The sequence below is a fragment of the Saimiri boliviensis genome, chromosome 3 (assembly GCF_048565385.1).
Source record: "Saimiri boliviensis isolate mSaiBol1 chromosome 3, mSaiBol1.pri, whole genome shotgun sequence".
NCBI classification, from domain to species: domain Eukaryota; kingdom Metazoa; phylum Chordata; class Mammalia; order Primates; family Cebidae; genus Saimiri; species Saimiri boliviensis.
Window position 1 is genome coordinate 180,766,553 of NC_133451.1, and position 14,560 is coordinate 180,781,112.

The window sequence follows — 14,560 nt, forward strand, 5'->3', positions numbered from 1 at the left end:
TAGAATTTTTGTAGCTTGAAGACACAAGTAAGTCATTAATCTATCTTGACATATTTTTTATATGGAAAGAGGTAGGGGTCCACTTTTTTCTGCATAAAACTAACCAGTTTTCTTAGTACTATTTAACATAAATGTTGGGTTTTTTTATGTTTTTTTTGTTTGTTTGTTTTTTGAGAGGAAGTCTCATTCTGTCACACAGGCTAGAGTGCAGTGGCACAATCTCGACTCACTGCAACCTCTGCCTCACAGGTTCAAGCAATTCTCCTGCCTCAGCCTCCCAAGTAGCTGGGACTGCAGGCACACACCACCACTCAGGGCTAATTTTTGTATTTTTAGTAGAGACAGAGTTTCGCCATATTGGCCAGGCTGGTCCTGAACTTCTGACCTCATGATTTGCCCATCTCGGCCATCCAAAGTTCTGGGATTACCCGCGTGAGCCACCAGTCCCAGCCTGTCAGTAGCATTTGTATAAACTAGAAACTATCTCAAAATAAATTTTAAAAACAACTCCATCTACAATAACTGTAGTAACTATACTTTCAAATAAATTTAACAAAAAATTTGAAGCACCTTACATTATATTCTAAAAAACATTAAAGAAATTGATATGAGAATTAAAAATTGATCATTAATAAACTGCCATTATTGTTAAACACTTGTATTACACAAAATGATCTACAGATATAAAGCAACCTCAATAAAAATATCAGTGACATACTTAATAAAATTTCTTTTTCTTTTTCTTTTTTTTTTCCAGACAGTCACACTGTGTCGCCAGGCGCCAGGCTGGAGTGCAATGGTACAATCTCGGCTCACTGAAACCTCTGCCTCCTGGGTTCAAGCAATTCTCCTGCCTCAGCCTCCCAAGTACTGGGGCTGCAGGCGCATGCCACCATGCCCAGCTAATTTTTTGCGTTTAGTAGAGACGGGGTTTCATCATGTTGTGACTTGTGATCCGCCCCCCTCAGCCTCCCAAAGTGCTGGGATTACAGGCACGAGCCACCGCACCCTCCAATAAAAATTCCTAAAAGCAGGCCAGGTGCAGTGGCTTCCACCTGTAATCCCAGTACTTTGGGAGGCTGAGGTGGGCGAATCACAAGGTCAAGAGATTGAGACCATTCTGGCCAACATGGTGAACCCCATCTCTACTAAAAACACAAAAAACTAGCTGGGTGTGGTGGCTGGTGAGGCTGTTACTCAGGAGGCTGAGGCTGCAGAATTGCTTGAACCCAGGAGGTGAAGGTTGCAGTGAGCCAAGATTACACCACTGCACTGCAGCCTAGCAACGGAGTGAGACTCTGTCTCAAAAAAAAATTTTTTTTAATACATCTACAATTTATGTGGTACCACAAAAGACCCTGAATAGCCAAAGCCATCAAAGAGAAAAAAATGAAGCTATTGCCCTACCTGACTTTGAAATATACTACAAAACTATAGTAACAAAACCAATATGGTAATTGGATAAAAACAGACACTCGGCCAATGAAGCAGAAAAAAAGGGACCAGAAATATAACCATGTAATTACAGCTAACCAATTTTAAATAAAGGTGACAATTTTTTTCTTTTTTTTTTTTAATAGAGACGGGGTTTCTCCATGTTCATCAGGCTGGTCTCAAACTCCTGACTTCAGGTGATCCACCCGCCTCAGACTCCCAAAGTGCTGAGATTGCAGGTGTGAGCCACTGCGCCCAGCAAAGGTGACAATTTCTTAGGGAAAAGACAGTAAATGCTGTTAAGAAAACTTTATGGCCACATGCAGGAAGGAGAACCTAAACTCACACTACATATAACAATCCACTCAAAATAAATCAGACACATAAATGTGAGGCCTGAAACTCTAAAACAACAACAATTACTACTACTACTACTACTACTACTGCTGCTGCTACTACTACCAAAAAAAAAAAAAAAAAAAAAAACCTCCAAGTGAAAGCCCTGTAACATTGATTGGGCAGTGCCTTTTTTATATAACAAAAGGAAAAACAAAAGTCAGAATACTTCAAATTAAAATGCTGCTGCACAGAATATGACACAATCAACAGGATAACTAAAAAATGGGACAAGGGGTTAATATCAAAAATATGTAAGAAATTTAAATAACTAGCCGGGCACAGTGGCTCAAGCCTGTAATCCCAGCACTTTGGGAGGCTGAGGCGGGTGGATCACGAGGTCAAGAGATCGAGACCTTCCTGGTCAACATGGTGAAACCCCGTCTCTACTTAAAATGCAAAAAATTAGCTGGGCATGGTGGCGCGTGCCTGTAATCCCAGCTACTCAGGAGGCTGAGGCAGGAGAATTGCCTGAACCCAGGAGGCGGAGGTTGCGGTGAGCCAAGATCGCGCCATTGCACTCCAGCCTGGGTAACAAGAGCGAAACTCTGTCTCAAAAAAAAAAAAGAAATTTAAATAACTATACAACAAAATCAAGTAACTTTTAAAACTGAGCAAGAAGCACATTTTTTCCAGAAAATACATACATATGGCAAACATATATTTTAAAATGCTCAATGTCAATTCTTATTAGGGAAAGCAAGCAAAAGAAAAACTATTAATATCTCAACTAACTTGTTAGAATTACTTACATTTAAAAAAAAAAAAAAAAAGGGCTGGGTGCAGTGGCTCATGCCTGTGATCCCAGCACTTTGGGAGGACAAGGCAGGTGGATCACCTGAAGTGAGGAGTTTGAAACCAGCCTGGCCAACATGGCGAAACCTCATCTCTAATAAGAATACAAAAAATTAGTTGGGTGTGGTGGCCGGTACTTCTTATCCCAGCTACTCAGGAGGTTGAGGCAGGAGAATCACTTGAACCCAGGAGGTGGAGGTTGCAGTGAGCCAAGATCACATCATTGCACTCCAGCCTGGGTGACAGAGCAAAACTCTGTCTCAAAATAAATAAATAAAATTTAAAAAGTGTTGACTGGTAAAGATGTGAATTTTTAAAAATGCTTTCACACTGTTGGTTTGAATGTAAATGAGGACAGCCATTATGAATAACAAAATAGAGATTACTAAAAAAATTTTAAAACTTAAACTATTACATAATACAACGATTTCACTAGGGGATACATGTTCTGAAAAAAATCAGAATAAAGAAATATTCACACTTCTATGTTGTTTCCAGCACTCTTCAGAACAGCCAAATTATATGGTCAGCAGTTCAACATCTAATAAATAAATAAAGACATTATGGTATATATACCCAATGGAATACTACTCATATTTAGAAAATTCTATTATTTCCAATTACATTAACCTGAAGGACCTCAGGTGAAATAAGTCATAGATGAAATAAGTCAGTCACAGAAATATTAGTATGTCATGATTTCACTTACACATGAATTCTATAAAACTTAGTCTCACTGATGTAAAGAGCAAACTGGTGACCATCAGATGCCAAGGTATTTAGAAAAAAATGAGGAATTAGAAAGATGTCTGTCAAAACTACATAATTATAGTTAATTAGGAAGAATAAGTTCAAGATGCACAGCACTGTGACTGTAGTTTATAATATTGCATTTGTTACATTTGACAGTGTTACACTTGAAAAATACTGACAGTGAAAAATACTGACAGTTATGTGATCTCACCATAAAAATGTTAACTATTTGAGATAAGGCATTAATTACCAGAGCTAAGCATTTGGCCACATGTAATTGTTGTTTTATAGAAAAAATACGCATTTTATCTTTCACACTAGAGAATATATTTTCAAAATCTTACAAAAAGATAACAGTATTTCATATAATTATCTGTGTTTTTGTCATAAACTTGGCAGGATAGTATACAATATAGTTTTTGTGCTGTTTTCATTATGTGTCAGTCATAACCATAGGAACTTTGATATTTGACAGCATGTTTTAAACCCAACACAGTGCATGGAAGGAGCCAATGTACTTTAGTCCTTTATTTTAAGCTTAAAGCACTTGGAGTTCCTGGTGCTAACGGTAATGGTATAAAAGACACCAAAAGGACAAGTGTTACTTATGGTCCCGTGACTGGACACTCTGTGAACACAGTAAACTGATTTGCATGAAAAATAACAAAACATCTTTTAATCTAAAAGCTGCCATAATTTCCAAAAGATTTCCAAAGAAAATGAGGTTACACTTAGGTGTCTAAGAATAAAACCTGTAGACTAACCTTCACCCACCAAAAAAATTTTTTAAAAAATAAGAGAAATTCCTCAACATTGGAATATCAATATAAAAAATATATATTATTCCAAATATGCAGAGGTCATTTTATTGTTTTGCAACCTTTAACATTCACATTTAAAAACAGAAAATTCTACCAGGAAATGCGAGTTATGCTGTATTACAAAAAATTAAATTTAGGCCAGGCATCGTGGCGCACACCTGTAATCCCAGCAGTTTGGGAGGTTGACGCAGGCAGATCACCTGAGGTCAGGAGTTCAAAACCAGCCTGGCCAATAAGGTGAAACCCTGTCTCTACAAAAATATAAAAATTAGCCAGGCATGATGGCAGGTGCCTCTACTTAGAGGTACTCAGGAAGCTGAAGCAGAAGAATTTCTGGAACCTGGGAGACACAGGCTGCAGTGAGCCCAGATTATTCCAGTCTGGGTGAGAGAGCAAGACTTTGTCTTAATTTTTTTAAAAAAATTAATTTAATATGGTTCACTTAGCACAAACTTTTACATTTTAATTTCTATGGCATATTTTCTTTTCTTTTTCTTTTTTTTTTTTTTGAGACAGAGTTTCGCTCTTGTTACCCAGGCTGGGGTGCAATGGCGCGATCTCGGCTCACCGCAACCTCCGCCTCCTGGATTCAGGCAACCTCAGCCTCCTGAGTAGCTGGGATTACAGGCACGCGCCACCATGCCCAGCTAATTTTTTGTATTTTTAGTAGAGACGGGGTTTCACCATGTTGAGCAGGATGGTCTCGATCTCTTGACCTCGTGATCCACCCACCTCAGCCTCCCAAAGTGCTGGGATTACAGGCTTGAGCCACCGCGCCCAGCCCTATGACATATTTTCCAGCAAATTTTATATTTTTCACACTTTGGGTTTCCAGCAGATTTTTCATTTGTCACACTTTGGGTAAGAATCTAGTAAGACTTTCTTTTTACAAACAATGAAGCGCCATGCTAACTTATTTAATCCTCTCATCTGTGGACAGTGTGTGCTTTTATTTTAATTAACTCATCTGAAAGCTATATTGATAAGCAAACTCTCCAGTTGAAACCAGTTTTACAGGGCATTAAAAAAATACCAAGTTCTTATAAAAACCCACAAAATGCCATGTGAAATAACATGGCATGAAGAAAGTAGGGGTGAACTGTAGCCATAACACAGAAAAAGAAGGGCCATGATGCATACATGGCTGGAACAGACATAAAATGACAAACAAAATTTAAGATAATTAGGAGATAAAACAGAATTTCTTTTAAAATTCAGCAAAATTCAGCCTTGCAGCCTGAAAAAAAAGTCCTCTCCACATGAAGAATCAATGTTATTTTACCTTTGAAATTTTCTACCTCTGACTTGAAGTTAAAAACTTTAACAGAAATATTTATGAGTTATTATGGAGCATCTTTTACACAGCAAGCACTGCTACATTCATAATAAAAACATTCTCACAAATTATGAAGTTTCCTATTACCTAAACAAATTAGCCCAGTTAATAAATTTACTTATGTCCATTATACAAAGTGAAAAAAAATTACTTACAAAAAGTAGGCTTACATAAGGTTCTCCAAATAAAAGAACAAAATGGAATGTTCCAACTAAATATAATTTAATTCACTAATTTAGAAGTTACAGCTAAAATTATTTTGTGTGTGTGTGTGTTTTTTTTTTTTTTTTTTTTTTTTTTTTTTTTTTTGAGACAGAGTCTTTGCCACCCAGGCTGGAGTGCAGTGGCACAGTCTTGGCTCACTGCAACCTCTGTCTCCCAGGTTAAGGCTATTCTCTTGCCTCAGCCTCTCCAATTGCTAAAATTACAGGTGTGAGCCACAATGCCTAGCTAATTTTTGTATTTTTAGTAGAGACGGGTTTTCACCATTTTAGCCAGGCTGATCTACAACTTCTGACCTCAGGTGATCCACCTGCCTCGGCTTCCCAAAGTGCGAGGATTACAGATGTGAGCCACCATGCCTGGCCTATGACTAAATTTCATTAGTCATTCTTATAATCAAAGCGCAGCTCACATAATACTTATCAACTATAAAACAAAAAATTTACATAAGAAACAGCAAAGTTACGGGTTTGGCAGGATGAGTACCAGACAAGTAAAAACAGTAATTTGTATGGTGAGATTCTGAAACATAAGATATTACAGTAACAGATTCAATACAAATTAGAAATTACAGATTCCCATTCAGTAGTTTTGAGAATTTTTGTTTTCTAAAAAATTAGACTCCTGATCTCAGCCTTAGCACCTTTTTCTTGGAAACCTCTGTGCCATGAGAGCCAAGTGGAGGAAGAAGCGAAATGTGCAGGCTGAAGCGAAAAAGATGAGGCAGAGGTCAAAGTAACCTGCTAGCTTGTTGTACCCTGGAGGCCACAGAAGCAGAGATATGGAATGACAGACGCTGGGGAAGCTGGTACAAGTTGAGAGACTGCATGCTACCATCTTGTCTCGGTGGATCTAGAACTTCATCACCATCTGATCACCAATTACCGATCACCTCTGAGATCTACCTTACTCATAACCAAAACTGCCCATGTTGGTTCTTTGCCCTGGACCTGTGACATTCTAGACTATTTGTTTACTTACGGCCGGGTGTAACATCTATACAATAAATCTGCTAAGCTGAAGAATAAAAAAAAAAAAAAAATAGACACCTGGCTGCGTATGGTGGCTTATGCATGCAATCCCAGCACTTTGGGAGGCTAAGGGAGGTGGATCCCCTGAGGTCAAGAGTTCAAGACTAGCATGGTCAATATGGTGAAACCCTGTCTGTACTAAAAATACAAATTTAGTAGGGCACGGTAGCCTGCATCTGTAGTCTCAGGTAGTAAGGATGAGACAAAAATTGCTTGTATCTGAAAGGCGGAGGTTGTATCCAGCCGAAATAGTGCCACTGCACTCTATAGCCTGTGCAAGAGAACGAGACTCTGTCTCAAAAAAAAAAAAAAAAAAAAAAGGAAGAACAAAAAATTATATATACCTTATTAAAATGACTTGTCTTGTACCAATATTGACATTTTATTCTGAAGTTACAAACTCATACTGAAACACAATTCATCATTTTCTTACACTTAATTTATATTTACACTAATTTAAATTTATATTCACACTAATACATGTGTATATTTAACTCTATGTAACTTAAAACTAAAGGTCTGTGTGTGTTTACAAGCATACAGGCCAAATAAAAAAGAATATAGAAGAGATTTTTAAAAGTATTTATTCAGGACTCAGTTATTTGTAAATTTTATTTATAATTGTATATAATTTTATTACTACAAAAATGACTCTGTACTAACAATCTACTTGTATATTTTTAAATAACTAAAACTATAGAATTGAATCCTTTGTATTAAAAAAATAAATTTTAGGTGACTGATATCTCATTTAACCCAATGTGATTATTATATATTGATGTCTCTATCAGAGTATGTATTTATAATAGATATACATAATATAAATATTATGTGACCAAAAAATTAACAGTAAATTTAAAGGCAAAAAATAAATAAATAACCTACAGGAACAATATTTCTTTGCAGTTTTAAGTCACTGGCGAAAAAGATGTTAGTCCATTATTTAACCAAATAGTGTATTCTTACCATCTTTTTTACCTACACCCTTGAGTAAAGGCGACTAGGTTAAGTGGAATAATAAGATTTAATCGAATGTGAAATATTTAAAATATAAAAAAGGTTGAATTAAGAAATTATATTCACATGTAATCTAAAATTTTTAACTTGTACATTTTGTTTCATAAAAGTAAAATTAGTAAAGTAATATACTACTAATTGATTTTAATATTTTTAACTTCCATTTATTTTATTGTACTAGATTATATGAAAAATCATTTCGTTGTCAAGCAAAAAAACAAAAGAAAGCTTCTTGTAATGTTTAAACAAGACACATGCATCTTGAAGGCCTCTTCTCTTATATTTATCTTAATGGTGAAATAGAGCATTGACAGAAGTGCATTTTGGCTCTGTTAGGATGTTTTGAATATAATCAAATGGTGCAGTGGACAGGTGTAAGTAATTATTTAAAAAAATCAAAGAGTGCATCTTTTTTTTAAGAAAACTTTTTAGCAATCGAAAAAAAATTTTTTTATTGCAGTTTAGGTTTGGGGGTACATGTGAAGAACATGCAAGATTGTTGCACAGGTACACACGTGGCAGTGTGATTTGCTGCCTTCCTCCTCATCACCTATATCTGCCATTTCTCCCATGCTATCTCTCCCCAACTCCTCACCCCCCACTGTCCCTCCCCTATTTCCCCCAACAGACCCCAGTGTGTGGTGCTCCCCTCCCTGTGTCCATGTGTTCTCATTGTCCAACAGCCGCCTATGAGAGAGAACATGCGGTGTTTGATTTTCTGCTCTTGTCAGTTTGCTGAGAATGATGGTTTCCAGATTCATCCATGTCCCTACAAAGGACACGAACTCATCGTTTTTGATGGCTGCATAATATTCCATGGTGTATATGTGCCACATTTTCCCTGTCCAGTCTATCATCGATGGGCATTTGGGTTGGTTCCAGGTCTTTGCTATTGTAAACTGTGCTGCAATGAACATTCGTGTGCATGTGCCCTTATAGTAGAACGATTTATAATCCTTTGGATATATACCCAGTAATGGGATTGCTGGGTCAAATGGAATTTCTAGGTCCTTGAGGAATTGCCACACTGTCTTCCACAATGGTTGAACTAATTTACACTCTCACCAACAGTGAAAAAGTGTTCCTAATTTTTTTTTTAAGATGTATTCTCACTCTCTTGTCCAGGCTGGAGTGCAGTGGCATGATCTTGGCTCACTGCAACCTCTGCTTCCTGGGTTCAAGTGTTTCTCCTGCCTCAGCCTCCCCGGTAGCTGGGACTACAAGTGTGCACCACCAAGCCTAATTTTTGTATTTTTAGTAGAGATGGGGTTTCACCATAGTGACCAGGCTGATCTTGAACTCCTGATCTGCCTGCGTTGGCCTCCCAAAGTGCTGGGATTACAGGTGTGAGCCACCACACATGGACAATTTAATTTTAGCTAAAATTAAAAATATTTGCCTCTCAATGTAATGCAGAAGAATATTACTCTGGACATCTACCTCATGCATCACTCAATATTGTAAGTTAACCACAAAGCATCTTTTTACTCACATTTTCATCATGCATTTTACATTTTAATGTACTTACTCTTTCATAAAAGACGTCATAAATGCTCACCTACAAAAAAATAATCTCGTATCTTTTTTTTTTTTTCAGATGGAGTTTTACTCCTGTCGCCCAGGATGGAGTACAGTGGTGGGATCTTGGTTCACTGCAACCTCTGCCTCCCAGGTTCAAGTGATTCTCTTGCCTCAGCCTCCCAACTGACTGGGATTACAAGCATGCACAACCACACCTGGCAGATTTTGTACTTTAGTAGAGATGGGGTTTCTCCATGTTAGTGAGACTGGCCTTGAACTCCCAAGCTCAGGTGGCCCACCCACTTCAGCCTCCCAAACCGCTGAGATTACAAGTGTGAGCCACTGTCCCTGGCCAATCTCTCAGATCTCTGATGCAGCAACAATTAGTCACATGTTTTCATGTATAAATATAATAGGGTAAAGAAACAGGATGGGTCAGGTACAGTAGCTAGCACCTGTAATCTCAGCATTTTTGGGGCTGAGCTGGGCAGATCACCTGAGGTCATGAGTTTGAGACCAGACTGGCCAACACGGCAAAACCCCATCTCTACTAAAAATACAAAACACAGCCAAGAGTGGTGGTATGTGCCTGTAATGCCAGATACTTGGCAGGCTGAGGCAAGAGAAGCACTGGAACCCAGGAGGTGGAAGTTGCAATGAGCTGAGTTCATGCCACTGCACTCCATCCTGGGTGACAGAGCAGGACTCTGTCTCAAAAATAAAAATAAACTAATTTCTTTAGCATGACGTACTTTAAGAGATAAATTACAATATTATTAGTATGAAGTAATTTGAGAGTTAATTACAATGTTGTAATCTTTCCAAAAATTAAGTATACTTGTAATGTAATTATAATTCTCCAAAAAAAAAAAAACTTTTTTTAAAGTTATAATTTTTCTACCAACTCTAGTTTTGGATTATTTTTTAAACTCAGAACTCTGATTTACTGTGTCAGTCAGTGCCTTATACATTTCTTGTTTTTTGTTTTTTGGGGTTTGAGGCCGAGTCTCACTCTGTTCCCCAGGCTGGAGTGCAGTGGTGCAATCTTGGCTAACTGCAACCTCCACCTCCCAGGTTCAAGTGATTCTTCTGCCTGAGCCTCCTAAGTAGCGGGAAATACAGGCACATTCTACCACACCTAATTTTTTTATTTTTAGTAGAGATTGGGTTTCACCATATTGACCAGGCTGGACTAAAACTCCTGACCTCATGATCCACCCACCTCAGCCTTCCAAGTGGCTGGGACTGCAAGTGTGAACCACCATGCCTGGCACACCTTATACATTTCTAATGTAAATTATCTGATATTTACATAGACTTAATTTTGGATTAAATGGTGTTTTTTTTCTATTTACTGTATCTGTACAAATATATTTTAGTATGAACACTGGAGTTTCCTAGCTCTACTTTTTTTTCCAAATTTATTATATTTGCAGGGATTTTGTTGGATATAAATTCTCCAATGTTGAACAAAGTTTGAGCAATAGCTTCAGGGCTTGTCTCTAATACATCATCATCTGCATTACAAATAAAGTTACTACAACTCTCTTTATGTTTGTGATGTCTGCCTTCAAAATAAGCCCTCTTCAGCACTTTAAAGGCTTACATTTTCTAAAGAATCTTTTGAGAAAATTACACTTTTAATGCTTTTATTAAGTATAAACTCTCTGATGTAGAGTAAGATTGTGAACAGACAGTAACCACTTTTTTACTTTCTTTGTATTTGTACATTTAAAATATGTGTTCCTGTGTAATAAGATATGAGCATTGTTAAAAGTTTTGCCACACTGTTCATACTTGTGGTTTTCTCCAGTATGAATTATCTTAGCTGGAATCAACTGTGACAACCATTTAAAAGCTTTGTCACATTACTCACACTTCCATGATTTCTCACCAGCACTGTTTCTTTTATGTTTGGAAATGTCTGAAGTGTTGTCACAGCATTATCACAACTTTTGGGTTTGCAGAGTTTCTCTTCAGTATGAATCATCTTACGTCTGCTAAGAATTGAGAACTAAAAGCTTTGCCACATTCTTTATACTTGTAGGGTTTCTCTCCATTATGAATTATCTTATGTCTAGTAAGGTTTGAGGACTGCTTAAAGCTATACCACATTCTTTACATTTGTAGGGTTTCTCTCCAGTATGAATTCTCTTATGTGTAGTAAGGGTTGAGGATTGGATAAAAGCTTTGCCACATTCTTCACCTTTGTAGGGTTTCTCTCCAGTATGCATTTTCTTATGTGCAGTAAGGTGTGAAAACCAGATAAAGTCCTTGCCACAATCTTAGTATTTGTAGAATTTCTCTTCAGTATGAATTATCTTATGTGTAGTAAGGGTTGAGGACTGGCTAAAACCTTTGCCACAGTCTTCATATTTGTAGTGTTTCTCTCCTATGAATTACCTTATGTTTACAAAGAGTTGACAACCGGTTAAAAGCTTTGCCACATTCTTCACATTTGTAGTGTTTCTCACCAGTATGAATTCTGTTATGTGTAGTAAGGGTTGAGGACCGGTTAAAAGCTTTGCCACATTCTTCACATTTGTAGGGTTTCTCTCCAGTATGAATTTTCTTATGTCTAGAAAGCGTAGAGGAACAGTTATAAGATTTGCCACATTCTTTACATTTGTAGGGTTTCTCTCCAGTATGAATTACCTTATGTCTACTAAGGTTTGAGTACTGGTTAAAAGCCTTGCCACAGTCCTCACATTTGTAGGGTTTCTCTCCAGTATGAATTTTCTTATGTGAAGTGAGGTATGCAGACCGGGTAAAAGCTTTGCCACATTCCTCACATTTGTAGGGTTTCTCTCCAGTATGAATTCTTTGATGCATAGTAAGGTATGAAGATCGGATAAAAGCTTTGCCACACTTTTCACATGTGTAGGGTTTCTCTCCAGTATGAATTCTCTTATGTGCAGTACAGTATGAGGATCGCTTAAAGGCTTTTCCACATTTTTCACATTTGTAGGGTTTCTCTCCAGAATGAATTCCCTTATGTTTAGTAAGTTGTGAGGACTGGCTAAAAGCTTTGACACAGTCTTTACATTTGTAGGGTTTCTCTCCAGTATGAATTCTCTTGTGTGTAGTAAGGTTTGTAGATTGGTTAAAAGCTTTGCCACATGACTCACGTTTGTAGGGTTTCTCTCCAGTATAAATGATCTTATGTCTATTGAGGTGTGAAAATTGCTTAAAGGTTTTCCCACATCCTTCAAAGTTGTAGAGTTTTGTTTCAGTATTAATTATTTTACAGGTAGAACGGCTTGAGGTCCCATTATAGGCTTTGTCACATTCTTTAAATTTGCAGCATCTTTCCCCAATATGAATTATTTTATGTTGAGCTAAGTGTGAAAGCGTGCAAAATGACTTTTCACAGTCTTTACATTTGAAAGGGTTCTTTCCAGTTTGTCTTATCTTATGTCTGTTTGAATTTGAAAATTTATCAGAGACTTTCACAAATTTGTTACATTGAAATATTTTGCACTGGGTAGTTGTCGAACACTGGTTAAGTCCATTGTAACATTCTTTGTGCAACTTCCACTCATCCATGCTTTGACAACATTTTCTTAACTGTAAATTTTCATGTCCGCATCTTTTATATCTTCTCAATATTTTTTGGAAACAATTTTTTATGCCCTGCTTTGGCCAAAGGTCTTGGGCAAAATAAGAACATACAACTGAAAGAAATAATAGTAACAAATTACTACACTTACTAGACTCAGATGAATGTATTTTACAAATCTTACCTATAAAATTATACAAACTACATCACAAGACGGCATAGGAAAATATTACAGGCAAGTATTTTTTTCACAGACATTTAAATGTAACAAAAACATACAGACCAAATTACATTTGTAAAAAATTAAAGTAACTGTGTGTAATGCCCCTGGTGTGCCCAATGCAAAAAGCCACATAGAAGAAAAGTCTGTTACATTTACCCAACACAGATCTTCCTGCTTCTCAATATAACATAGTGACTTGAAATAAATTGCCAACTCCTGATTTCTTTTTTAAAACTGAAGTAAAATACTGCCATATACAACTTTATTTCTGGATGGTAGGGTCTTTTACAGATACTGGTTCCTGTCTCTCATAAAAAGTTCTGAAATAGTGGTATTTTTTCAAACGGCAGCTGAAACAAAAGGCAAGGTTTACAGCAGCAGAGACTGTGGTTATCACAGACAGCAAACAATTGTAGCCAGTGATTATTGGTTATCCAAAAAAACATAAATTGTCTGAATGTGGTGGTTCACACCTTTAATACTAGCACTTTGGGAGGCTGAGGTGGGGAGATGACCTGAGGTCAGGAGTTTAAGACCACCCTGGACAACATGGTAAAACCCTGTCTCTACCAGAAATACAAAATTAGCTGAGCATGGAGATACATGCCTGTAATCCCAGCTATTTGAGAGGCTGAGACAGGAGAATCACTTGAACCTGGGAGGCAGAGGCTGCAGTGAGCTAAGACCATTTCACTGCACTCCAGCCTGAGTGACAGGAGTGAAATTCTGTCTCAACAAAAGGAAGGAAGGAAGGAAGGGAGGGAGGGAGGGAGGGAGGGAGGGAGGAAAGGAAAGGAAAGGAAAGGAAAAGAAAAGAAACAAAGAAACAAAGAAAGAGAAAGAAAGAAAGAAAAGAGAAAGAAAGAAAGAAAAGAAAGAAAGAAAGAAAGAGAAAAGAAAAAGAAAGGAAAAAAGGAAAAGAAGAAGGAGAAATATGAATCAACTCCTTTAACTAAAAATTTTTAAAAATCACAGACAAGAAGAAAGTCTTGGAAGCTGCAAGGTAAAAGTAATGTGTCATTTACAAACATAGTGTTAGAAAATTTTACACAAGGCACATTCTAACAACATGTTTAAGAGACTCCTAGAATCTCTAGCCAAGATAATTGTTTTCAGACTATGTCAGAAAAAACTTTATTTTAAAGACTGTGGGAGGTAGCTTTTTTTTAAGTAATCAAATCTCAAAGAGTACAAAACAGGGCAATATTATTTTATCAAAAATGTTATATAATTTCCAGAAAGAAACCATAAAAAGGTGTACGCATTAACTTTAAACACTGATAATAAATTGAGTAATACTGAATGAGTGAAATAGGAACACAGACTGCTATAGAAAACCAAAAAAAGAATAAAAACAAAAATATCTAAAATATTTTTTTTAATTTTGGGGGTAAAAAATTTAAAGATCAGTAACAGAAAAATCCCAAAAGTAAAAAAGAAAAGACATAAAAG

The 14,560-nt window shown here is 36.9% G+C and overlaps 1 protein-coding gene across 1 annotated transcript in view; it reads right to left on the reverse strand.

Moving 5' to 3' along the window:
• Positions 1-10,958: 10,958 nt before the first annotated feature.
• Positions 10,959-14,560, reverse strand: part of LOC101045676 (uncharacterized) — a 41,338-nt gene continuing 37,736 nt past the window's right edge. The window contains 3 exon segments of the mRNA XM_074397011.1: positions 10,959-11,434; positions 11,437-11,720; positions 11,722-13,000. Coding sequence (XP_074253112.1) covers positions 11,313-11,434; positions 11,437-11,720; positions 11,722-13,000 — 1,685 coding nt within the window. The 3' untranslated portion in view covers positions 10,959-11,312.